The 27,556-nt window shown below is 43.3% G+C and overlaps 1 protein-coding gene across 1 annotated transcript in view; it reads left to right on the top strand.

Annotated features, from left to right (window-relative positions):
* The window catches only part of LOC109884760 (Wilms tumor protein 1-interacting protein homolog), a 38,768-nt gene extending 11,545 nt beyond the window's left edge, over positions 1-27,223 (top strand). Inside the window, exons 2-8 of the mRNA XM_031831208.1 lie at positions 10,839-10,940; positions 16,207-16,274; positions 21,282-21,344; positions 21,680-21,810; positions 21,973-22,024; positions 22,554-22,622; positions 23,772-27,223. Of these exons, the coding sequence (XP_031687068.1) occupies positions 10,839-10,940; positions 16,207-16,274; positions 21,282-21,344; positions 21,680-21,810; positions 21,973-22,024; positions 22,554-22,622; positions 23,772-23,924 (638 nt within the window). The 3' untranslated portion in view covers positions 23,925-27,223. The remainder of the gene's footprint in view (positions 1-10,838; positions 10,941-16,206; positions 16,275-21,281; positions 21,345-21,679; positions 21,811-21,972; positions 22,025-22,553; positions 22,623-23,771) is intronic.
* The last annotated feature ends 333 nt before the right edge of the window (positions 27,224-27,556 follow it).

The following is a 27,556-nucleotide window of genomic DNA, read 5'->3' as shown; positions in this document are numbered from 1 at the left end:
AATAAACAAAGGCAGAGAGAAGACAGGATTGGGGCAGTTGCTCCTATGAGTATTCAGATGATAACAGTTCAACAAAGCCTCTAAGAATGTTGCTCTATTCTACCTCATTGTCAGCATATTCCCCTGTAAACATCTCAGCACCGCTATCTGTCCCGTAGTCAGATACCGTAGTAGACAGAGGAGGCTTCAGGCAAGTGCATGAGTCTGGAATGCAGCAGAATGGGACTGAGATAGCTGGAGGAGACCTTGGTCTGGAGAATGCACAATAAACTGTGTGTGTGTGTGAGGGGGGGGGGGGGGGGGTGATAATGACCTGCTTAGCAGAGATATCGTCAAGTGGTGGGAGTCCACATTCCCTCCAAAAATCAACCACCTCACTATAACACATTTCAGCTCTACTCCCCGGGAGCACTTGGGCCTTGCACTCAAAGTTCAGACACTTCGAGATCAGAGACCACAGATAGCCTTTGCCTTGTAAACCTTGTGAAGACTTGTCACTGCTAGCTTCACATTTCTCCAGCCTGTATCTCCTAGGAACAGCCATCTTTTCAAAGCAGAGCAGAAGAGGTGAAAGTGTGGTACAGATGGTATAACAGAGGTGCCATTACATTTTCAGGACCTGCCATTATCAGTGCAGATCCATGTGTTTAAATTGTATGGCAGCCAACAGTTTGTCCACACTGTTCATGGAATTGTTCGATGCCAATGCCCCAATTATGGGAAAAACTAAAACATGTTCAGAAATATTCCTGGAAGTTCTGGAACAGTGGGGGAGTATTTAAAGACCATTAGCAGTGAGATACAGGGACATTGGCAGACCAGACCAGACTAGAGTAGTATGTTGGGCTTGGAGTTTGGAGGTAGTACAGATCGACCAGCAGCCTTGGCGTAATCAAGAGAGTCTAACTGCTGTCAACTGAGGCAATGCAGATTATAATCAATGACCACGTTTACATTATATATATATATATATATATATATATATATATATATATATATATATATATATATACAGTGGGGCAAAAAAGTATTTAGTCAGCCACCAATTGTGCAAGTTCTCCCACTTAAAAAGATGAGAGAGGCCTGTAATTTTCATCATAGGTACACTTCAACTATGACAGACAAAATTTGCAAATAAATTCATAAAAAATCCTACAATGTGATTTTCTGGATTTTTTTCCCTCATTTTGTCTGTCATAGTTGGAAGTGTACGTACCTATGATGAAAATTACAGGCCTCTCTCATCTTTTTAAGTGGGAGAACTTGCACAATTGGTGGCTGACTAAATACTTTTTTGCCCCACTGTATATATGAGAGAGAGAGAGAGACTATATGTTTTATTGTCACATACACATAGTAGTACGGTTAAGAACCTTGCTGAAGGTTACTGGCCCAATGCTGTGACCGCTAGGCTACCTGCAGCCCTACATGCACACCAATATCCCTGTTTTTGAGTTGACTCATTTAAACATCATATCCGTTTACAGTAACCCAAATAAGCTCCTATCCTGGTTTTAAGAAACCCAGATAAGATGCCTGGGATATGCTGATCTTAGACAGGATAATGTGTCATGTAAACATCTTATCCCATTTACTGTTGTTTAAACGGTCTGCGCAGACTCAGTTTCACATAGTATCAGCTTTGAAGTTCAGATGGGACAAGTTGAGATAGTAATTGAAGTCTGGACACTGACTGTAGTCCTCACAAGTAGCCTATTATAATATTAACTCATGCAGAATGACTTGTTTTTTGCAGTGAAATGATAGACCAAATGTTAATTTTGTCTCTGGAACAGAAATATAATAGTTTTCTTTAATCTTGAGAAAATACGAATGCGCGCTTGTTGTTGCACCTGTTGTGCAGCTGAAACATGCAATTTCTTTCTGCGACATAAAAGCTGACAAAATGTCACTTTCAACCATAACAAATATGCTTCCAAGGTGAAATGAATTACTGTCAGAAACATGTAGGATTGTTTTCACAGCTTTTCATTTCCTTAAAACTGGTCAACAAACTCCCCGGTCCATAAATGTCCTTGCTCCGCGAGAGAAGCAGAAATGAAAGAGAACGCTAGCGATGTCAACTATATTGTTGATAAAGCGTTCATTCTATCGATGTATGACATCATTCTGGTGAGCAATTCTTTTTTTTGTGTTCTAGAGCGTCAAGGAATGAGAGAATAGAAGCTGCGTGTATATAATTATAGACTAACAAAGTTGACTAACGAATAGCCTTCCTAATGTCGGAAATTAAAAGCAGAAAAATATCTAAATGAGGGGTACAAACTTTTGGCTAAATTAGCAATATTCTGTTTATTTATGGATACAGGGATACTCGTGGGTGGGAAATCAAAGGTGCATGTAAACAGCTTATCCTGAATAAATCAAATCAAAGTTTATTTGTCTCCTACACAGATTGCAGATGTTAAAGCTGGTGCAGCAAAATGTTTTTGTTCCTAGCTCCAGCAGTGCAATAAACAGTAAATACTAATACACAAAGAAGAACAAAAGAAGAACAAACAAGAGATTCATAAATATAAGAAAAATAAGACCTTCACCAGGATATGAGCTATTATCCGAATACTGTGCGAATGTTAACATTGTCAGAGTGCTTGTGGTTCAAGATCTGGAATCTTCAGAAACACCATGGAACACTCCAATCTGATATCTTGTTCACTTTTAGTAAATCTAACTAGTTCAGGTGCTGGACAGATACACATTTTAAAAAGTCTTCAACTCCCACAGTAGTTTATTGAGACACACAAAACAGACAATATTTCGACCCCACTGGTATCTTTTTCATGTTCACTTTTAGGTGGTTACGTAACTACACTTTGCAGTCTTCTGCCTCTCTCGTTATAGGGAATATAGAGGTAATATGGGATCTACCAAATCTGGACAGTAATATTTTATTTTCTTGCCCATGGCTGTTCTAGATATTTATTTTGGCCAAGCTGTTGTGATTAAGATGATTCATAGTTTGGCTATTTATTCTTATCAGAGAGAATAGCCCTAATTTTTCCTCTTATCTTTTCTGAGTGCAGGAACAGCGTCACGAGTTTAAGTTGCAATAGGAAATGCCAATATTTGACTTTGGTCCAGCTGAATGACTCTTGTTGAAAGGAAAACATGTAGGCCTAACCTTTGGATAGCATTGGGGTACCGTAGTCCTTCATTTTTTACAATTTTATACAGAGTGCGAATTACGGAGGATGAATGAAACATGAGCTCCTCTAAAGGCAACAAAAGTTCACCTTTGGGAGGGTCGTTAAATATTTATAATTTGACGAGATGCACGCCAACAGCAATATGCATCAATCTCACCGGAGAAAGCATCCAAGCGAGCAAAACAGCGCCTGTCATACTCTTTTTGGCCAGACAGCATCATATACTGAGACAGAGGGCCGCAGTTTCGCTCGCTCGGATGCTTTCTCCGGTGAGTTAGATTCAACCACTTGCGAAATGAAAAATGATTAAACCTTATTGAAACATTATTTCATATGATTTTTCTTTTTTTATTGTTCACATTTTTGGTGAATTATGGCTTTCATTGGCATCCATGAATACACACCACTGTAGTAGGCCTAATGACAATTGCTGAATGTCATTATGGTGTTTTTAACAGATGTCTCTTTCCTTTCATGAAAATGACCTGTGCACAGTGCACTGTTTGGTTGCTGGAATTATTTTAGAGTGAACGAACTTAGTAGACTAACCACAGTTAGTCTACTTTTTGAAGTGAATTGTTTAAGAATCAGATTTAAACATCATTACTGGGTGTGTTCATGCCACATTTAAATGTAATGCATTTTTGTCTTTACTATTAGGCCAATTTTAAAAAATGTTGCGTACACAAGGCTCCCAAGGATGTCACGGTATAATTCGCACTCTGATGTCATAGATGTAAAAAGCATGGTTGGGGTCAATTCGGAATTGAATTAAATTCAAACAATGAATTTGAATTGACCACACCCCACAGGAAGCAACATTTGAATGGAATTTGATTTGAATTCAAAGCCATTCAATGCAACTCAACTGAGACGTGAACATGAAAGTCTCATTTATTTGGGGTGTGGCTAATTCAAATTCAAGAATTGAATTGGAATTAAGAGCAATTCGCAACTCAATACAGAATTGACCCTAACACAGGTAGCCCTTTAGACTCGTACCCGTATACGGATTGAAAATGGTAGACTTGGACACTGATAAGCACCTGAATTGTAACGGAGTGGCTGTACAGTAATATGCTATACATAATGTCAGAGCTCAGGGTCTCTGTATGGGTTTTAACTGACAACCATTCTGAACTTGAGCACCGCTCATGAATAAAGTGTTGTATCTGCAAGAATTCACCTCACCTCTGTCCCAGACTGGTCTTCCCTGTCTGCCTGACCCTGCTGAGACCCCTGTCACCATCTAATCCTCCTAAAATCAGGCATGAGAAAGAATTACCTTGGTGTACATTTATTCATTATATTATCCAAAAATTAAGTCAATGGTTCAATAATTTAAATAACCATCATTGTCACTATCGTCTGAATGAATGGACCAAGTACTTAGAGTTCCACATGTTAATAAATATGCAACTCACCAAAAACAATACAGAAGGAAACGTGACGTTCTGGGCTGCTCACAGGCAGCTACACAAAATCAAGATCCCACAAACAACAGGTGGGAAAAAAGGCTGCCTAAATATGATCCCCAATCAGAGATAACAATAGACAAGTGCCTCGGATTGGGAACCATACCAGGCCAACAAAGAAATAGAAAACATAGATCGTCCACCCTAGTCACACCCTGACCTAACCAAATAGAGAATTAAAAGGATCTCTAAGGTCAGGGCGTGACAATTATTCCCAGATCCCAGACTGTAGCTTTAAACCACTGTCCTGTAGCTACTGTAGGTCTACCCATCAATTCAAGATGGAACTTTGTGTCATTGACTGAATCTACTGCAAAATTCACCTGAGCTCCATAGACTGGTCTTCCCTGGCTGTCTGACCCTGCTGGGACACCTGTCACCTTCTGATACCCTGCTAAGACATGATGAGCATGTTGTGTACTGACCGCACTAGAGGGCTGCATTCCCGCGGGATGCATGTGGGATCTGCGGGTCCCCACAGAGATCAGGGTGGCGCGGCCAGCATTTTTTTCATGCTGCAGGCGGGAGCAGGCGGTCAGACAGACGCCTTTGGGATGAAAATATTTTTGTTGTCCCACAGATTATTTTGATACAGTCCTCTTTCTGCGTGGTATGCGCTAGCCTACCTATTGTATTGAAAGCACATATTTTTGCATTATTCACACGCAGCTTCAACTTCAGTAGACTTGACCTAGTTGGGTGTGAGAGTTCAAGTGTGGTCTCATTGAAATAGAGTAGGCTTCCTCCATGGGTGGTGAATCACGTGGCAGTTAACGAATATGAAATCAACTTAAATATGTAAATAAATATTGATAATGAAAAGAAGTGAGTCGAAGTGCAATCAATAAATGTAATCATCTTTGAAAATGATTACCCATTTATTTGTCTCTGCCTGTAAATCGTCTTCCTGAAAGGTAAGCTATATCCTATAGAACTATGCAAAACATAGCAAGTGTTGCTGTCATCATTCTTGCTGCTTCCACTTCATTAGCCATACATGCGAGCTCTGGTGCACGTGTGGTCTCAATTAAATAGTGTATCATGGGGCAGTCATCTTTCCAAGGAAATGTACTTCCTAAATAGGCCTATGACTAGGCTATAGTTTACTACATTGCCTAGAGATAGGTCTAAATATTTGAATACCCATATTTCTCAGTCTGAAAATCTTCCCACTCCTAAAAGGTAGACTATAAAAATAGCTCAAGAGAAAGTACAAGTCTCTCCAACTCTGCTGTCTTCAAACTACATTTAAGATATTGACTGATATAGCCAGGTAATACAATGTAAGGGCCATTTGAGAATCTCTGGTAATTGAACCTATTTCTAAAGTTACTTATGTTGTGCATTTGATATTTCATATGGGGCGCAAAATTGCTGGGACCATGGCTGGCAAGTGAGCTGTGTCACATATGCCTAAAATAACATTGCGGGACTGCGGTTGGGTTTGGGATCAGTTCTTGCGGTAGCGAGTTGGAGCCGGACAGAAAGCCAGCAGGTGTGGGCAGGAGCGAGATGATAAAGATCGGTCCCACACAGGCCTCTACTGTGCACCATGACAGTGAAGCCTGTAACTTTAGAGCTGTTTATTACTGTGTCAGTGTGAAAAATCGAGAATTAGCTTGGGAAACTGATCAAAAACTGATCAAAAGCGTTACATTGACAAACTGACTAATACAACTCACATTGCACTGGCAAAACGTCAGAATATCAATCTTCAATTGTTTGGCCGATGGTTTCATTGTTTGATTCAGGTCTAGTTTGTTTGAGGAAAAAATACTTTTGGCCAGCTTTCTCTCCGACGGTACATCAACTGTTTGGCCAGCTTTCTCTCCGACGGTACATCAACTGTTTGGCCAGCTTTCTCTCCGACGGTACATCAACTGTTTGGCCAGCTTTCTCTCCGACGGTACATCAACTGTTTGGCCAGCTTTCTCTCCGACGGTACATCAACTGTTTGGCCAGCTTTCTCTCCGACGGTACATCAACTGTTTGGCCAGCTTTCTCTCCGACGGTACATCAACTGTTTGGCCAGCTTTCTCTCCGACGGTACATCAACTGTTTGGCCAGCTTTCTCTCCGACGGTACATCAACTGTTTGGCCAGCTTTCTCTCCGACGGTACATCAACTGGTAAAAGCAGTTGATAAACGTGACAAACAAAGGCTACAAAACATTTCTATACATACAACTGCTGTTAGATAGTGATATGAGGTGGCTATTATTACTATCTGACAGATAACTAGAGGCTAGAGCTGGCCTGGCTGTGGTAGCTACTCACTAGCATAGCTTTTTCATTCACCTCAGTCGAGAGGGGATGAAACATTAGCTAACGTCACACAGTTGCCTCGTTTTGTATCTCATTCCAATAATAAAACTGGGGGGGACAAAAATGCAATTTTAGATTGTGAGGGGATCTCATCTTTAGTCTAATAATTTTCCCATATCCTCCCAACTGTTCCCTTTTAATTGCTACCATGATTATGTGTTTCCATCTTTTTTTCTGTAAGAACAGATTTAGCCCCATCCATATAGGCCAATTCCCACCAGTCTAAGGGTTTAAGACCTGTCAAAAAGAGACAACCTGCTTCTATAGCAGTGTAAGTCCAGCACATATTTTAAATTGGCCTGGCTCTAGAAAGTATCGTTGCCTTGAAATACTGTCAGAATAAATTGGTAGAGAGAGGACTAGATGATGACACTCTTTCTTCATTACTGTCATCATGGGAGGAAGGTGGTGGTGGGGGGAAGTCAGCCCCCTGTAGAGATGTTGTGTCCTGTAGGCGTGGTGACCCTGGACTCACCCCACCCAGGCTTTGACCCTGCGCTCACTGTGGAATGTGACCCCGGCAGAGGCCATCTTGTGCGTGAGAGGAAAGCAGGGGAATCATTAGTCCAATGCTATGTCCAAATAGTTGTCACCGGCTGGGTGCCTTCCTTAGTAAGAGTTTACTATTAACCTAAAAAGAACCACGTAGATGAAAGTGTCTAGTCCACACCTGTGGGTAATTCACCCTTTTTCCTCTAAATTGTCTCGTGTTTGTAGGTCAGTGGTCGTCTGCAGCAAGTAATTATACTATCTGTGTCCGTTGCCCACTAACATAGCCCACTAACCTTTGCTGAGTCACTTTGTCATTGTGCCACATTAAGAGAATGCTTCCTGCCAACCCCTAACACCTCTGGTTAATGTATTTTTAATTTAGATACAACATAGATCAATGAACCTCACAGAGACAGTTTGGTCCAAGTACTGTATATACACCCTTTATAGATCATTGATGGAACATGGAAGTTACTAGCTAAAGCAGTTACAATGACATGTACATACTGCTGTATGAAAGCCTAAGTAGGATTCATGATGAATACAGTGCTTTGCGAAAGTATTCGGCCCCCTTGAACTTTGCGACCTTTTGCCACATTTCAGGCTTCAAACATAAAGATATAAAACTTTATTTTTTTGTGAAGAATCAACAAGTGGGACACAATCATGAAGTGGAACGACATTTATTGGATATTTCAAACTTTTTTAACAAATCAAAAACTGAAAAATTGGGCGTGCAAAATTCTTCAGCCCCCTTAAGTTAATACTTTGTAGCGCCACCTTTTGCTGCGATTACAGCTGTAAGTCGCTTGGGGTATGTCTCTATCAGTTTTGCACATCGAGAGACTGACATTTTTTCCCATTCATCCTTGCAAAACAGCTCGAGCTCAGTGAGGTTGGATGGAGAGCATTTGTGAACAGCAGTTTTCAGTTCTTTCCACAGATTCTCGATTGGATTCAGGTCTGGACTTTGACTTGGCCATTCTAACACCTGGATATGTTTATTTTTGAACCATTCCATTGTAGATTTTGCTTTATGTTTTGGATCATTGTCTTGTTGGAAGACAAATCTCCGTCCCAGTCTCAGGTCTTTTGCAGACTCCATCAGGTTTTCTTCCAGAATGGTCCTGTATTTGGCTCCATCCATCTTCCCATCAATTTGAACCATCTTCCCTGTCCCTGCGGAAGAAAAGCAGGCCCAAACCATGATGCTGCCACCACCATGTTTTTGACAGTGGGGATGGTGTGTTCAGGGTGATGAGCTGTGTTGCTTTTACGCCAAACATAACGTTTTGTATTGTTGCCAAAAAGTTCAATTTTGGTTTCATCTGACCAGAGCACCTTCTTCCACATGTTTGGTGTGTCTCCCAGGTGGCTTGTGGCAAACTTTAAACAACACTTTTTATGGATATCTTTAAGAAATGGCTTTCTTCTTGCCACTCTTCCATAAAGGCCAGATTTGTGCAATATACGACTGATTGTTGTCCTATGGACAGAGTCTCCCACCTCAGCTGTAGATCTCTGCAGTTCATCCAGAGTGATCATGGGCCTCTTGGCTGCATCTCTGATCAGTCTTCTCCTTGAGCTGAAAGTTTAGAGGGACGGCCAGGTCTTGGTAGATTTGCAGTGGTCTGATACTCCTTCCATTTCAATATTATCGCTTGCACAGTGCTCCTTGGGATGTTTAAAGCTTGGGAAATCTTTTTGTATCCAAATCCGGCTTTAAACTTCTTCACAACAGTATCTCGGACCTGCCTGGTGTGTTCCTTGTTCTTCATGATGCTCTCTGCGCTTTTAACGGACCTCTGAGACTATCACAGTGCAGGTGCATTTATACGGAGACTTGATTACACACAGGTGGATTGTATTTGTCATCATTAGTCATTTAGGTCAACACTGGATCATTCAGAGATCCTCACTGAACTTCTGGAGAGAGTTTGCTGCACTGAAAGTAAAGGGGCTGAATAATTTTGCACGCCCAATTTTTCAGTTTTTGATTTGTTAAAAAAGTTTGAAATATCCAATAAATGTCGTTCCACTTCATAATTGTGTCCCACTTGTTGTTGATTCTTCACAAAAAAAATACAGTTTTATATCTTTATGTTTGAAGCCTGAAATGTGGCAAAAGGTCGCAAAGTTCAAGGGGGCCGAATACTTTCGCAAGGCACTGTATGTTGCTGATAATGGTTGGCAGTTAGCCTAGTGGTTAACTGTGTTAGGCCAGTAACCGAAAAGTTGCTGGTTCGAATCCCCGTGCCGACTGGGTGAAACATCTGTCAATATGTCCTTGAGCAAGGCATTTAACCCTAATTGTTCCTGTAAGTCGCTCTGCCTAATGACTAAAATATCAATGTAAAATAATGATGATTATGTCAACAGATGTTAAACCTCTCTGGGATAGGCGGGACGCAAATGTCTCACCTGGCCAATTGCCAGGAAAAATGCAGAGTGCCAAATTTTTAAAAAATGCTATAAAATTCTAACTTTCATTAAATCACACATGTATGATACCAAATCAAAGCTACACTCGTTGTGAATCCAGCCAACATGTCAGATTTCAAAAAGGCTTTTCGGCAAAAGCATCTGATGATAGCACAACAGTAAACAAAGAGGGAGTAGCATATTTCAACCAAACGCAGAAGTAAAATATAAATCATACCTTACCTTTGACGAGTTTCTTTTGTTGGCACTCGAATATGTCCCACAAACATCACAAATGGTCCTTTTGTTCGATTAATTCCGTCGATATTCATCCAAAATGTCCATTTATTTGTTTGATCCAGAAAAAAAACTGTTTCCAATTTGCGCAACGTCACTACAAAATATTTCAAAAGTTACCTGTAAACTTTGCTAAAACATTTCAAACTACTTTTTTAATACAACTTTAGGTATTTTTAAACGTTAATAATCTATCAAATTGAAGACAGGTCTATCTCTTTTCAATACAGGAGGATCACAAACCAACGCTACTTTTCAAGTCTTGCGCAACTCTCAAACAGTACACATGTTACCCTGTTTCAAGATGACCGTACTTCTTCATTGCACAAAGGAATAACCTCAATCAGGGGTGGTGGTGACATCCTGTGGAAGCGGTAGGAACTGCAAACAAGTGCCTAAGAAATATCGTTTCCCAATGAGAACTCATTGAACAGACAGTGACCTCAAAAAAAGAAAAATTCTGAATGGTTAGTCCTCGGGGTTTTGCCTGCTACATAAGTTCTGTTATACTCACAGACATGATTCAAACCGTTTTAGAAACTTCAGAGTCTTTTCTATCCAAATCTAATAATACTAATAATATGCATATCTTATATTCTTGGCATGAGTAGCAAAAGTGAAAATGCTGCCCCCTATTAACCTGTGTCTATTCCCTCCTCCAGGTATCTGTATCAAGTGTGGGAAAGGTGTGTATGGAGCCAGCCAAGCCTGTCAGGCCATGGGGAATCTGTACCATACCAACTGCTTCACCTGTTGCTCCTGTGGTAGGTGTATATATCCCTCTGTCCTCTACTCCTACTCAGCAGCTGCATCATTGGCTGGCATCACAGATGTCCTGTATTTTCATTTCTTAGCACAACATTGATGTTGGTTGCCAGAGTGTCTTTGGGAGTTATCAGCAGAATGCTCTATTCTCTATTTGACAGGAACACGGATGATATTATGGAACGAGTGGGTTGTAGAGACGGCTGTTGAATCTGCAGTCAACCTGAAAAAAACGTGTTTATGCATGTTGTGTGTATGTGTGTATATGTGTGTGTAGGGCTGTCCTGTCACCTGACTCCAATTGTCCTCTCTTGTTTCAAGTGGAGACGAGGGTGAAGTCAGAGAGAGTTTGGAGCAAGGTTGCTTTCATTCATGCACTGATGTACATGGATGCTGATCCCTTGGCTTTGGAAGAAATGCATATAATTGACATGTAATTTAATACATATACTTTCAGGTGTATTGTGTGGTTGAAGAATGAGGGGCAGTGTCTCTAATCCTGAGGTTTCTACAGATTCCTTTTGACCTGCTTTGAAAAGTGTACTTGAGTCAGACCAGAGAGATATACTGTAAGTCTGTTTCTATTGGTCAGACATGATTGCCCATCTATAATGGTTTAAACAGTACAGAAAAAGAGAATCTATACTTCTCTGTTATTCAGAATTTAAATTAGTTTGGTGAAATTTTTCCAGAAGTGAAGCAAGTCTTCCCCTTCTTATTCTAGTGGTCTCTGTATATAGATGATAACAGGCCCATCTTGACTCTTGCGATGGTTTATTCCTAACGTAAACTCTGTGATGTATTATTGGGTCTCTTATGAATGGGAATGTTTGCTTTTTAGAGTGTTTTCAACCCCTCTGAGAAGTTTAGTTTTAAAGTGCCTGCAGATCTCTAAACACACCTAATGATGTATCAACTTATTTGTTGAAAAACTGTTTTTGTTCTACTTTTTGACTAAAAGTCCACAAACGTTATTCTGTAAGAGTCAGGAGCTCCATAGCACAGAGAGTTCAGTTCTCTGAGACATTGCTGGCTGGTAGCCTTGGGCTTTGTTTAACCATGCATAATTGAGCCCTCCTCTTGGCTTGCTCCTATGGTTGCACCCTTTTTTCATGAAATGGCCAGGAATGCAAACTACCCCCCTCCACTTCAGCCGGCCTTCCCATGAGGACCTCAATCAGACAGTCACAAAGTGTACCAGGCCTGCTTATCAGAGGGGGGCGGCCTGGCATGGGCTCTGAGCAAACAACACACACATAAACACACACACAGATAAGAGCACACAGACCGATAAACGCACACACACACACACACACACACACACACACACACACAGAAATGTGTGCGCGAGTAATTACACGCTCACACACCACGCACACACATAACCCCCCCTCCCCTACCCACCCAAACATACCCACACACACCTCCTCATTACTTTACTAGTCTCAACTAAACAGTCATAAGACATACCTCTGTGACCTGTTTATTTCCTGTACTGGTGTTGACGCCCAGCTCCTGACTGGATCACCACCCACTTCCTCCTCCCACATGCCTTTTGTGTGCTTGCTCACATGTATCCATGCCTTTAATGGGGCACGCTAGTGATTAACTAGTTACATCTGTGTTACTGTAACACATCCTGCTTGTGCCTCTCACACCAGCCAGGAGAAAACAGCCAGGGGCCTTGTATTTCTGAAACCTGTTTATGATGCATTGTGGTTTCCTCAGTCACTCACCAGCTGCACCTGGCTGGCTGGCTGGCACAGGGCACACAGCTCAATGTTGTGCTGTCTGCTATGGGGTTCTGGCTGGGGTATTGTAGCTGGCTGAAGTAAGTAGAGTTAGCCTGGCTACTCCCCATATAAATATAATCTAGTCATTATATTTCTATACTACTCCCTCATCTGAGTGTAAATTGTGGGATCTGCTCAGGTTTTAAATGATGTATAACAGCTTGGTGGTGTAACCCGTGCTGCCTTTGGCGATGGTTCGACTACTTGATCATGACTTTCGCTGCGATTTAGTTGTGGGGGAGTTTCTAAGAGAGACTGAGTGGGTCATGGTTTTATCCTAGCTCTTAATGATATTAGAGAGACTGGGAGATTCCGTAGCATCTGGGTTTTCTATTTGAGAGATGTGCTTGTGGCTCTGTTGGTGTCTTAACTTGGCTGTTCTCTTTAAAGAGAGACTTACTTAAAAACCATTTTGAAACAGCAGCAGGTCAGCACATGCTCACGTTGCCGGGATCGAAGCATTCCTGTCTGAAGTCCCCAGCAATCTGAGTGAGTCACTTCCTCCAGCATCCTTCTTTTACTTACCACAGTAGTGGGCAGGCCCTCCCTCCGCCTCTCCCTCTCTGCCTCCTCCCCCTCAGATCCCCGCTGCCTGCCTGCAGGTGATAAAGGCCCACTTGTTCTGAGAGTGGGAGGAGAGGGAGGAGAATGGAGGAGAGGGAGGAGAGGGGGAGAGTGGGTGAGTGGGGGAGAGGGAGGAGAGGGGGAGAGTGGGTGGGGTGGAACCTGAGAAAGTACAACATGCTTGATGTTTCCCTCCTACAGGAAGAATATGTAGATACTGAACATATGGGGATTTGGGTACAGTTGAATTTAAAAGAGATGGTAATTTAGGACATTATTCACATTCTTGTCTTGGTTTAGCAACTATAGGTTAAAAAAAAGTTGCCTGTGGCAAACAGCCAGGTAATTAAAAGTCAACATAGTAGCATAGGGATTTTATAAACCATATGTTGGAATTATCATGGGCAGGCCAACTAATGACCTTGTGTAGTGAACTACTGTGGCTGGTCCTGGATCTCGAGGGAGAGAGTCTTAACAGTGAGTAACCTAACCACTGTCAGTTTGCGGACTCTGCACCTCACAGGGCACAATAACATACCACTTAAACAGCAGAGGGGCCAGTGAGGACTGGAGCTCCACAGCCGAGCCCCAACTAAACCCAGCCTGCATCACACTGTTGTGGTTTTAGGAATTTAAGATCAGTGAGGGATGAAATCACTGTAACGTGAGGTCATTGTGATGTGAGGTTGTTGTCTCAATGGGGTTGGAGGGATGACACAGGTCCAATGACATGTCCAGATGCCGGGCTGGTTGGCACCAGGAGTGGCAGTCAGCAGTGCTACAGTACCGCCACCAGGCTACCGCAACCAGGCATCCATGACTGGTCCACAATCTACCACACTGACCACATGATCACAAGACTTTGATTGCTGGAGTATGACTCACTAGGGAATTTATTTTGCCTCAGAGAATTATTTTATTTGACCAGTTTATTTGACCAGTCCGTTGTGTTTTAAATGTTGCTTGTAAATGTATTTACAATTCTTATAGAATGTACTACTTATATATCCAAGCCTTTTGCCAGCTTTACGTGATTCATTTGTGGAATTTCCGTTGAATTGTTTAAAATTATTTCTGAAGGGTTAAATATCTTGCTGAGAGAATCGCTCCCATTATTTCAAGATGCACGGCCCTTTATGTGCATGTCTATGAAATGCAGCACTGAGTCATGGGAAACCAATGTTGGAGCTGTAAAAACTATGTACAGTATCTTGAGTGTAAAATCCCAATCAGGGAGCCATTTGGTCCTGAACTCCATGGAAAATGCCACATGTCCCACTGTGCTCAGGGGCTGTGAGCTGAGGAGAAGAGGAGAGGAGCCCTGAGCCCCAGCCCACTACAGCCAGCCCAGCACTTTCCTCTCCTGTGACAAAGGCTAGAGGGAGAGAGAGGGAGGCAGGGAGCCCTCCCCCTCTCTATGAGGGAACGAGGGAGGGAGGGTGGTGGAAGGGGGTTGAATGGGACCAACTAGTGACCTCAGGCAGAAAGAATGTGCCCGTTTGCTCAGGCGGCCTGCTCCCTTAGCAGAGCACCACAGTCAGCGAGCGCCGAGGGCTTTGTGTTTCACCTTCCAGATGCACTCGCCAGAGCAAAGGTCACCAGACAGACACACAGCAACATGCCCCAGCTCTGGCTCACTGGTGTGTTGTTGATTTGAATGTAATGGTTTTTATAAGTTTAGTCACTCTGAATTAAAAGAGCTCCTCCTCTGTAGTCAACAGGAAATATGTTTTTTCTCTCTCGTCCAGCCTCCAACTCTAAATGCTAATAGTTCCTCGCTTTCAGTCTTAAGTCTCACCTATTGTGTGAACAGCATTCTTCGGCTGCTATAGCCATTTATGTGGGTGTTAATGTATTGCTATCTCCCAGCAATGTGACACTGTGTGTGAAATACAGTGATTGCATACATTTGGGTGTAAAAAGGGGGACATGTCTTTCCCAAGCCAGGACACCCATACAATCAATGGCAGCTCAGGACGGCAATTAAATCTGACTAATCCTGCAGATTTATGAGCTCCATGCGCTCTGTCTGCCAGGCTGAAGTCACTGCGCTGCCAGAAAGAGAAGAGACTGCTGCTGCCATTTAGTGCATTTGAATGGGCATGCATTAAGAGAAGCATCGCAGGGGGCGCAAAGGCCAGGGCCAGTGGGAGTGAGCAGTGAGGAGATCTTTCCTTTTAGGTGGAATTCCCTTTTATCCTGTGGAATTTACTGGTACTGTGCTCATGGAGCCCCAAAATGGTGACTTTGGGGAGGGACTGACTGTTAGTATGATCCTGCCTATACCAGACATGGGGAAATCCTTTGCTCAGGCTCCTGTATTTGGGCTGTGGTGGTGTGTGTGAGTGTGTGTGAGCTGCACACAATGGCAGGGGTAGTGGCGAGGAGGGGTGAGGAGGAAGGGGAGTTTGTAAAGCTGCTCTGGCCTGGTCTGGATGGTGGGGCTGTATTGATTGTTTGCTGGTTCTAAGTAGAAGGAGTCCCATGGGGATCAATGGATGACCAGGGTATTGCAACAGTAGTGTGGACCTCAAACGAGTAAACCTACATTATGCTACTATCATCTGCTTTAGTCACTGGTGTTTCCTGTTGACATCTGTTATCGTTGTGGCTTTAATGGAACAGAGAGGAGTCAGGGGAGTAGGAGGCAAAAAGTCAACTCCCATTACTGTTTATTCTTAGCAATGCAGTTTTGGATAATGTATTTCAAATATCATCAGCAGAACCCCTGGAGCATTTCAGCATTGTTCAAAAGGCTGGAAACACTATTTCCTTGATGTATTAACTTTCTTATAGCCTACGGGTTGGGTAAAATCACATAGCAACATTTTGACAGTCTTCACTTTGACAGGGTCTGATACAGGAACACTTCTATACCCCAGCTCACACACTTACTTCTCTTCTTCAGGGAGGAGGCTGAGAGGGAAAGCTTTCTACAACGTCAACGGCAAGGTCTACTGTGAAGAGGACTTCCTGGTGAGTTACAACATCTGTTGTCCCTGCATGCCTCCTTATGCACATGCATTTATGTGTATGTTATGTTCATTATGCATATGTTCAGTGGTTGAGTTCTCCATGTCCTTCAAAAATACACTCACCCCTCGATGACAGACTTGGGAGAGGAGCGGTTGCATATTCTAAAACCCTCCAGAGGAAACAGACGTTTCACTGCTACAATTAAGGTTAAGCACCACCTCTCAAATTCCCACTAATTTCCCCCAAAGGAGCACAATTACCCCACTGCTCTCATCCCATTACTCCCCAGCACTTAGAATTATAGAGGGAGGCGGAGTGGCTGTGGGCAGCTGCAGGCCTCAGACGGACTCCTGTATGATGTATCCATCTGCCCAGGTTGGACACAATGGGAAACAGACACAAGTTCTTACTATGTATTGATATCTTATAGACGTCCGTCAATCTATGATCAATGGGAACCAGGTGTTTTATAGCAGTCGTTTTTGTCTTCCAAAAAGATACAGACTTATTGTTTATTACTGAATTAGGTTGTTAGGTTGCAATTTACTTACTTAATGTAAATTAATCACTCCATTACACATAAACATTGCCCATTGGCCCCTAAAACAGACTTTCAATTGGCTCAGAGGATGAGTGCTAAGAGTGGTATTGGGTCTCCTCATACTGTAGATGTAAAGAATAGATCCTAAAGGGGTCAGGTGGTGGATGTGACTGTCACGCCCTGACCTTAGTTATCTATGTTTTATGTATTATTTTTTGTCAGGTCAGGGTGCGACGAGGGTGGGTATGTGTGTTTTTATCCTGTCTAGGGTTTTTGTATATCTATGGGGTTTTTGTATGTCTACGTAATGTAGGTGTATGGTGGCCTGAATTGGTTCCCAATCAGAGGCAGCTGTTTATCATTGTCTCTGATTGGGGATCCTATTTAGGTTGCCATTTTGGTTTTGTGGGTTATTGTCTATGTGTAGTTGCATTTCAGCACTCGTGTTTATAGCGTCATGGTCGGTTTGTTATTTTGTTAGTTTGTTTAGTGTTCTTTGTTTTAATAAAGAAGAATGTATTCATCTCACGCTGCGCTTTGGTCTCATCGTTATGATGAACTTGACAGTGACAATCAATCAATCAAATGTATTTATAAAGCCCTTCTTACATCAGCCGATGTCACAAAGTGCTGTACAGAAACCCAGCCTAAAACCCCAAATAGCAAGCAAAGCAGGAGGCAGGGTAGCCTAGTGGTTAGAGTGTTGGACTAGTAACCGGAAGGTTGCAAGTTCAAACCCTCGAGCTGACAAGGTACAAATCTGTCGTTCTGCCCCTGAACAGGCAGTTAACCCACTGTTCCTAGGCTGTCATTGAAAATAAGAATTTGTTCTTAACTGACTTGCCTGGTTAAATAAAGGTTCACAAAAAAGAAGCATGGTGGCTAGGAAAAACTCCCTAGAAAGGCCAGAATCTAGGATGAAACCTAGAGAGGAACCAGCCTATGAGGGGTGGCCAGTCCTCTTCTGGCTGTGCCGGGTGGAGATTATAACAGAACATGGCCAAGATGTTCAAATGTTCATAGATGACCAGCAGGGACAAAAAAATATATAATTACAGTGGTTGTCGATGGTGCAACAGGTCAGCAGGACAGGAGTAAATGTCAGTTGGCTTTTCATAGCCGATCATTCAGAGTATGTACCTCTCCTGCTGTCTCTAGAGAGTTGAAAACAGCAGGTCTGGGACAGGTAGCACATCTGGTGAACAGGTCAGAGTTCCATAGCCGCAGGCAGAACAGTTGAAACTGAAGCAGCAGCACGGCCAGGTGGACTGGGGACAGCAAGGAGTCATCAGGCCAGGTAGTCCTGAGGCATGGTCCTAGGGCTCACGTCCTCCGAGAGAGAGAGAGAGAAAGAAAGAAAGAGAATTAGAGAGAGCATACTTAAATTCACACAGGACACCGGATAAGACAGGAGAAATACTCCAGATATAACAGACTGACCCTAGCCCCCCGACACATAAACTACTGCAGTATAAATACTGGAGCCTGAGACAGGAGGGGTCGGGAGACACTGTGGCCCCATCCGACGATACCCCCGGACAGGGCCAAACAGGCAGGATATAACCCCACCCACTTTGCCAAAGCACAGCCCCCACACCACTAGAGGGATGTCTTCAACCACCAACTTACCATCCTGAGACAAGGCCGAGTATAGCCCACAAAGGTCTCCGCCACGGTACAACCCAAGGGGGGGCGCCAATCCGGACAGGAAGACCACGTCAGTGACTCAACCCACTCAAGTGACGCACCCCTCCTAGGGACGGCATAGAAGAGCACCAGTAAGCCAGTGACTCAGCCCCTGTAATAGGGTTAGAGGCAGAGAATCCCAGTGGAGAGAGGGGAACCGGCCAAGCAGAGACAGCAAGGGCGGTTCGTTGCTCCAGTGCCTTTCCGTTCACCTCCTGGACCAGACTACACTCAATCATAGGACCTACTGAAGAGATGAGTCTTCAATAAAGACTTAAAGGTTGAGACCGAGTCTACGTCTCTCACATGGGTAGGCAGACCATTCCATAAAAATGTAGCTCTATAGGAGAAATCACTGCCTACAGCTGTTTGCTTAGAAATTCTAGGGACAGTAAGGAGTCCTGCGCCTTGTGACCGTAGCGTACGTGTAGATATGTACGGCAGGACCAAATCGGAAAGATAGGTAGGAGCAAGCCCATGTAATGCTTTGTAGGTTAGCAGTAAAACCTTGAAATCAGCCCGAGCCTTAACAGGAAGCCAGTGTAGAGAGGCTAGCACTGGAGTAATATGATACATTTTTTTGGTTCTAGTCAAGATTCTAGCAGCCATGTTTAGTACTAAATGGAGTTTATTTAGTGCTTTATCCGGGTAGCCGGAAAGTAGAGCATTGCAGTCGTCTAACCTAGAAGTGACAAAAGCATGTATTCATTTTTCTGCATAATTTTTAGACAGAAAGAAAAAAGCTGTCCTTGAAACAGTCTTGATATGTTCGTCAAAAGAGAGATCAGGGTCCAGAGTAACGCCGAGGTCCTTCACAGTTTTATTTGAGACAACTGTGCAACCATCCAGATGAATTGTCAGAATCAACAGAATAACTTTTTGTTTCTTGGAACCTAGAACAAGCATCTTTGTTTTGTTCGAGTTTAAAAGTAGAAAATGTGCAGCCATCCACCTTCTTATGTCTGAAACACAGGCTTCCAAGGAGGGCAATTTTGGGGCTTCACCATGGTTCATCGAAATGTACAGCTGTGTGTTATCCGATAGCAGTGAAAGTTAACATTATTTTTCCCGAATGACATCACCAAGAGGTAAAATATATAGTGAAAAGAATAGTGGTCCTAAAACGGAACCTTAAGGAACACCAAAATTTACAGTTGATTTGTCAGACAACAAACCATCCACAGAGACAAACTGATATGTTTCCGACAGATAAGATCTAAACCAGGCCAGAACTTGTCCGTGTAGACCAATTTGCGCTTCCAATCACTCCAAAAGGATGTGGTGATCGATGGAATCAAAAGCAACACTAAGGTCTAGGAGCACGAGGACAGATGCAGAGCCTCGGTCTGACGCCATTAAAAGGTCATTTACCACCTTCACAGGTGCAGTCTCAGTGCTATAATGGCGTCTAAAACCAGACTGAAGCAGTTCGTATACATTGTTTGTCTTCAGGAAGATGTGTTTGTTTTCATCAATGTGTCAAGAGATATAGTACTAAAACACTTGAGTGTCTCCCTTGACAAAGTCCCTAGCTTCCTCAGAGTATTGACCAGCAGCTCTGCCCTGTCATCGGGGCAGATGGTCTGTCTGGGGTGGTTAAAGGGGAAGCCTGGAGTCCCCCTCCCCATGCACCCCTCACCACCCCATCTCCACCTGCTGCCTCTGTCCCACCATTACCCTTCCCCTCCTCTCATCAGGCCATGACCTCAGGGTCATGCGCTTTGCAGATGGTCACTATGGGACAAACATAACGATGGTAATGCATGTATAACTCACATTTAAATCCCTCATTGACTTCAATGTGATATCTTATGTTCAAGTTACACATTTCTTACCTCGAGTTCGGGTACATCTCCTTGTGTTTGTGTAACTGTGGTGCAGACTTTTGGAGACCACCAATAGTAGAGAGCTGAGGACTGGATGTGTGCGGTACTCCTTCTGTTAGTAGAGTGCTCTGATGGGTTTGGTTTAGGACAGGTATCGTTTCAGCAATGCCGCTGGTCTCTCATAAACATCTCAACCAAGAAAGGAGACAAAGGAAAAAGGACCAACTCCTTTCACATCAATATAAAGAGACCAGCAGCACCCCCTATAGATGGTGTCATTTAGGCTGTACTCTGGGTCCCTACATTTACATTTAGGTCATAGTGTTAGGGGTTCTCAAACCAGGGTTGGGGTCAATTCCAATTAAATTCTTAAATTCACTTATGAAGTGGAGAATTTACGATGAATTCAAATTGAATTGGAATTAGACTATTTGGACTGTTAGAATTTAAATGGAATTGAATATTTGTATATTTCCCAGTTACTGGAATTAATGCACTTAGTATCAAAAATGGACTGCAGAATTTGTTTTAAATCATTTAAACTTGTATTTCTATATTTCCCGTATAGATAAGTAAGCTGTTTGAACAATGACATGGTCAGCCTCTATTAGAATTTGTGGAATTCTTCAGGAAAATATTGAATTGGGAATTTAATTATTGGAATTGACCTTACATTGGAATTGAATTATCTCTGAATTCAAAAATGACATACAATTAAAACTGAATTAGATGGAATATACAGGGAGGATTTAAATTAGAATGTAATTTGTGGAATTAACCCCAACCCTGTCTCAAACACTTAAAGGTGTCAAATTTAGCCATCCTCTTTTTTGTAACGCTACACTCCCAAGTCTCAACCATACACAGTTAACATTCACCATGTAACAGTTTCCATTGCTACATGTTAGAATATTAACAAACCCAGTGATAAGTCTATTTTTTAATCTCCTACAGTACTCTGGCTTTCAGCAGACGGCAGAGAAGTGCTTTGTATGTGGTCACCTCATCATGGAAATGGTAAGAAATAACCTAATACTGTAGGAGGGCCTGCTAGATAGTGGTAGGAGACAATCAGCAGAACAGTATGCCTGTCCCTCTCTGGGATCTCTCTTTAGCAGTACTGTATCTCTTCTTGACATGTGGCATCATACCTCCTAGTTTAGTTTTGTTTCTGTATCTGAATGCCAACGGGCTGGTGTTATTGACTCCTACTGAGGCCTCAATCTCTAGCCTTACTCTTATCTGTGTGTGTGTGTGTGTGTGTGTGTGTGTGTGTGTGTGTGTGTGTGTGTGTGTGTGTGTGTGTGTGTGTGTGTGTGTGTGTGTGTGTGTGTGTGTGTGTGTGTGTGTAGATCCTGCAGGCACTGGGCAAGTCCTACCACCCTGGCTGCTTCCGCTGTGTGGTCTGCACAGAGGGTCTGGACGGAGTACCTTTCACTGTGGACGTGGAGAACAACATCTACTGTGTTAAAGACTACCACACGTAAGGACATGTATTTCTCATAGATAATGCCAACATGTGATGAAGTCAGCATGCAAGAGTTTCTTAATTCCACAGTACTCTTTAAATCATGGTTTGTGCTGAAACTGATATAAATTATACAGCATGTACCAAGACTTGGCTTCTATTCTGTTTCCCCCACAGGGTCTTTGCCCCAAAATGTGCCTCATGCAACCAGCCCATCCTCCCTGCTCAGGTAATGATGTGCCAATGACTGCTTGTATCTTCTCAGCTCCTGGCACTAGAGTTTGTCAGAGTCATATATAGTATATACTGTCGAAAGTTGGGTCAATGCGTTTTTGTCTGAACGTTCCGAGATTGCCATTTTCTCCTACATAGCAGTTGCTAAGTGATAATTGATGCTTCCGCGCTGTGCTGTTTATTTCTGATAGTTTTCAAAACCTATGAAGATCCAGTGAAAGCAGATGAGCAATCAATTGACACCACAACACAGTACCTACGTGGATACACCTTATCCCCAATGCTAATCAATAAAAATGTCTGTTAAATTCGCTGCTTTGTTTTGCTTGTTTAACAGTGGGTCATTTCATAGGCAATTGTTGGAGGCGATCTCATATTGTTACATCTCCCAAATTTCGAGAATAAAGGCACTAATGTGGCATCCGTTCTAAAAACCCATGACCCAACTCTCTTAATATACAGCTCTGGTTATTGGTGCCAGTGGAGACGGGAGGGTCTGACTGACTGTGTGTGTTTCCTGACAGGGCTCTGAGGAGACCATCCGGGTGGTGTCCATGGACAAGGACTACCATGTGGAGTGCTATCACTGTGAGGTGAGACAATGTCATTACCACCCTGTTTGTGTGTCTTGTTGAACGTAGCCAGCACATTGGTTATGATCGTTAAATGTCTGTCCGTTTTAGTATAAATGCTATGGCAGTATGGGTGTGCGCGCTACACACACAAACTGAACCTCAGTGAGGGGCAAACCAATGTGGTGACTCATTGTCCAGGAACATTCCAGAGTTGAGCTGTGGGAGGTGGGAGAGGAGAGGGTGGGTGATAGCGCTGGACTCAGCTGGACATCAGACCAGGGGTTGTTGTTTGACTACCCTGGAATCTCAGCACTCTGAGAGACCGCTCAGACCACTTACTCACTCAGACACATGTACAGGAAATCATCCCACGTGACCTACAAACCTCAGTGTAATCAAAGTAATTAGTGAAGTCAGCCAAATTGAATTCCTGACAGTGCATTCATTAACACAGCAGTTTAATGATAGCTGTGTCAAGTGTGAGCCATTGTAACCAGGGCTCAAATAAAGTGTGTGTGAGTTTGATCAAGAATTCCATGTTTAATGGCAAAAGCTGGTTGACTCATTTCATTATCACACATTCCAGGGAATAGCTCATATCCCGTCTAGGTGAGTGATAAAGGTATTATGTAGACAATAGGTAATCATTCAGCAGCCTCTGTGGGGTTGACAGTCATTACAGGGGTCTAAAGTCCAGGTCGGCAGGGGATGGAAAATTCATCACATATTTAAGAAATGGTTAAGAGTATGTAATTATTTTTTATTTAACTAGGCAAGTCAGTTAAGAACAAATTCTTATTTACAACGACGGCCTAGGAACAGTGAGTTAACTGCCTCGTTAGGAACGGTGAGTTAACTGCCTCGTTCAGGGGCAAAAAAACAGATTTTTACCTTGTCAGCTCAGGGATTTGATCTAGCAAACTTTCGGTTACTGGCCCAATGCTCTAACCACTAGGCTACCTGCCACCCCATGTAAACTTGACAGGAATACCCATCAGCGGCCTTTCATATCAGTCGAGAGGTATAAAAGGTAGAAATATGAAATATGGATTGTTTTGATATCCAGCACCTGCTCAAATGCATTAGATGGGTGTATATAATATTTTCCTTCACAAATGTCCAGCTACTGCAGTTCACTGAGTCTATCTCTCTCCCTCGGTGTTGTAGGACTGTGGCCTCCAGCTAAACGACGAGGAGGGTCACCGCTGTTACCCCCTGGATTGCCACCTGCTCTGTCACGGCTGCCACATCCGCAGGCTCAAGGTCCCGGTGCCCGGCCACCAGCCACCCAGCTACCCACTACACGTCACTGAGCTGTGAGAGGGCAGGGTCGGCGAGGAACCAACCCCAGCCAAGCCCAACCCACCGCTGACCCGCCTCCCAGGTGACCTGAGACAACATAGCAGAAAGAAGAAGGAATCCCCCGCCCACGGAATCCCGGGAACTTCAGAACCTCTTCTTGCATGACAGAACAGAACAGAGAGACCCTGGGAGACTTCGCTCTCTACTTGCCGGCCGTGCCCTGGGGAGAGGAGATAGATACAGGGCCATGGACAAGTCACAAGACCGGGCTGGGAGAGAGTCCACGTCTCTCTCTCTCTCTCTCTCTCATCAGTTTTTTTCTCCCTCCTTTCTCCTTTTGGTCTGTGAACAGTGAAGCAGGCCGAGGCCCCAGCCCACCCAGAGGCCCTGGCCGATGTCAGCACCGTGACCCCTGCACATTCATCACAGTGGGGACTGGCCTGGATGGAGAGAGGGGGCCACTCTCTCTATCTCCATCGTTCTCTTTTTTCCTCCCTTTCTATTTTCTTAATTCCTTCGAGCTGAAGCCCAATGCCATGATGCATTTACTGCTCCTCTGTCAGAGAGAGAGAGAGAGCTGGACAGCGTCTCTGCCAGGAGACTGGGAGGCCATGAAACAGGCCGCTACATAACATTCCAGCACTGTCTGGCAGGGATAGAGGGTTGGACATGCTGTGCCTTCAGAGTGGCCTTCCACTGAGAAACCTCACCGAATGGTGACAGTGCCACAGTCCAGCTATCTACGGCACCTTTTGGCTATGCAAGGGTACCGAGTCTACCAGCAACAGAGCGCCTTTGTGTGACTCTGTGACACACTCTCCTGTACCATCCCTTCATGTGACTCTGTGACACACTCTCCTGTACCAACCCTTCATGTGACTCTGTGACACTCTCCTATACCATCCCTTCATGTGACTCTGTGACACAGTCTCCTATACCATCCCTTCATGTGACACAGTCTCCTGTACCATCCCTTCATGTGACACTGTGACACATGCTCCAGTGCTCCTTGGCATAGTGGATGTTCGTGGCACCACATGCGCTGTCAGTAGCCACAGCGCTAGCCTGGGCTGGCACTCATTCCACTTAGCAGTCTTAGAAGACGTGACCTCGAGAGATTCACAAGCAGTGTCTCAACGATTATATAACAAGATAAAAAGTTAGAAGCACGTAGATTGCCTATATATTTTGCAGACATTTTCCACATAAGATTCTAGAATTGTAGTGTATTTTTTTGCTGCGTTATTATTATCAAATGGAATCGGAGGCCAAGCGAGCTGTCGGCGTCTTAACGGTCCTCTGAAGGGTATTGGTCCGTTGTTTAATTTCTCCTCAAGGACACATGTCCTAGAGGCCTCTGTGTTGTCGTTGGTCATGCGATCCACAGACCTGTTAACATGTACAGTTCCACACACTGGTTATTTGACCCATATGGTAGCACTGAGTAAGTGAGTGTCTGACCATCGAGAGTCCCCACATATCCTCCTCATGCACACGTTACTGTGTCATACCTACTGGTTGATCGGATTGTCTGGTTGGTTGTGGGAGTTGCTGGTCCAACCCATGTCTCTGGGGAATCCATCCCCCGTGTTTTCCCTTGCTGGTTGTGCCCGTGTGTGTGTGTGTGTGTGTGTGTGTGTGTGTGTGTGTGTGTGTGTGTGTGTGTGTGTGTGTGTGTGTGTGTGTGTGTGTGTGTGTGTGTGTGTGTGTGTGTGTGTGTGTGTTTGTTGGTCTACAGACGCTGAGTGTACAAAACATGAAGAACTGCTCTTTCCATGGCATAGACTGACCAGGTGAATCCAGGTGATGTCACTTGTTAAATCCACTTCAATCAGTGTAGTTGAAGACAGGTTAAACGCCTTGAGACAATTGAGACATGGATTGTGTATGTGAGCCATTCAGAGGGTGAATTGGCAAGACAAAATATTTTTAAGTGCCTTTGGACAGGGTATGGTAGTAGGTGTCAGGCACACCAGTTTGTGTCACAAACTGCAATGGTGCTGGGTTTTTCATGCTGAACAGTTTCCCGTGTGTATCAAGAATGGTCTACCACCCAAAAAACATACAACCAACTTGACACAACTGTGGGAAGCATTGGAGCCAACATGGACCTGCATCCATGTGGAACACTTTTGACACCTTGTAGAGTCCATGTCTGATGAATTGAGGCTGTTCTGAGTGCAAACGGGGGTGTAACTCAATATTAAGGAGGTGTTCTTAATGTTTGGTATACCCAGTGTGTGTGTGTGTGTGTGTGTGTGTGTGTGTGTGTGTGTGTGTGTGTGTGTGTGTGTGTGTGTGTGTGTGTGTGTGTGTGTGCACCAGTGGCAGTGCCATGGTGCATGTACCTTGTTGAGTGAGCAGGACAACGGCCATCCAGCTCCACAAAATGACCCATGCTCTCTCAATCTCTCTCCAACAGAAAGGATGGGTTAAGGCTCTGACTCAGGCCTACCCAGTACCTGCTCACAGTAGCCTAGTCAGAGGAACTGTCCTCTCATACTACTGAATCTAACAGACAAGGAGGCTGACGTAGAGATTACGGAGAGGAGTGGCCGACACAGGCATCATGTGCTTTCTGATGTATCCCTCGATGAGATTCTTTGGAATGTAATTATTAGTGTATGTTTGGCAAACTGTTGTTTAATTTTTTCTCTGCTCCCAGTTGTATATTTTCAAAAGTGAAAAGGCTAGTGTCCCTGGAGTACATGTTTTTGCTGGGAAATTCCCTTTGATGGTAGATAAACTGAATCTCAGCATAGTATGACGAGACTCCTAGTCAAGGAATGTGTAATACACTTGAAGAATGAGGCAATGGCATTTTCTGAACTGTAGTTTGAATAGTACAATAAGACCCACTCATATCAATCTCAAATCATTTTTCATTAAAGCAGAAAATGTTTAGACTTGACAAGAGTTGATCCCCTTTAACGATGTCTTAATACACCTCTTTTAAAAAATACTACTTCAGTTCCATTTCTATTGCATAGCACACAGCTAGTTTCCCCAGACCTGTGCATAAAGAGGCTAGTTTTCCTTTCATCCTCTGTCATAAATCACTCTGAAAGTGAAGACTTCTCTCTCTCCTATCAGTAGTTTTCAATAAGCACATATGACACCTCTGTCACATCACTTTTGTATCGCTTTTGTATAAGTGTTTGATTACCTAGATGGTTCATAAAAAAGGAACCTAGATTTATTTATCTAAACATGAAAAAGTCTAAAGTTATTTAATGTATTAAAAATCGGGACGTATCATTTAACTGTAGATTATATAATCTGCTTTTTAAATAAAGTGGTTTTGTAGCTAACTTAAACCAAATGATGATGTCTTTTTTGTTGTATGTGAAGTCATATGATAATTTCTATCCAAATTTGGTACTCCAAATGATGGTACAACACAAATACCTTGTTACCATACTATTACCATATTATTACCATTTTATTGCATGCTGTAATGTAGTGCTGCCATTGGACATAATTCAACAACGAAATGTGGTAAACTTGGGAATGATATGGGAATGATTTAGCCTGAACTTGATAGTGATATGGACAACTGGCTTTCCCATGGCCTTGCCTTGTCTCCCTGTGGAGAAAGTGGATGCTTACAAAGATGAAAAATCCCAGCTCTGGATGAAAGTCCCATGCTG

The sequence above is a fragment of the Oncorhynchus kisutch genome, linkage group LG8, assembly GCF_002021735.2.
Source record: "Oncorhynchus kisutch isolate 150728-3 linkage group LG8, Okis_V2, whole genome shotgun sequence".
Classification (NCBI taxonomy): Eukaryota; Metazoa; Chordata; class Actinopteri; order Salmoniformes; family Salmonidae; genus Oncorhynchus; species Oncorhynchus kisutch.
Note: the sequence above shows the minus strand (reverse complement) of the source record. Positions and strands in the feature narration are given on the sequence as shown.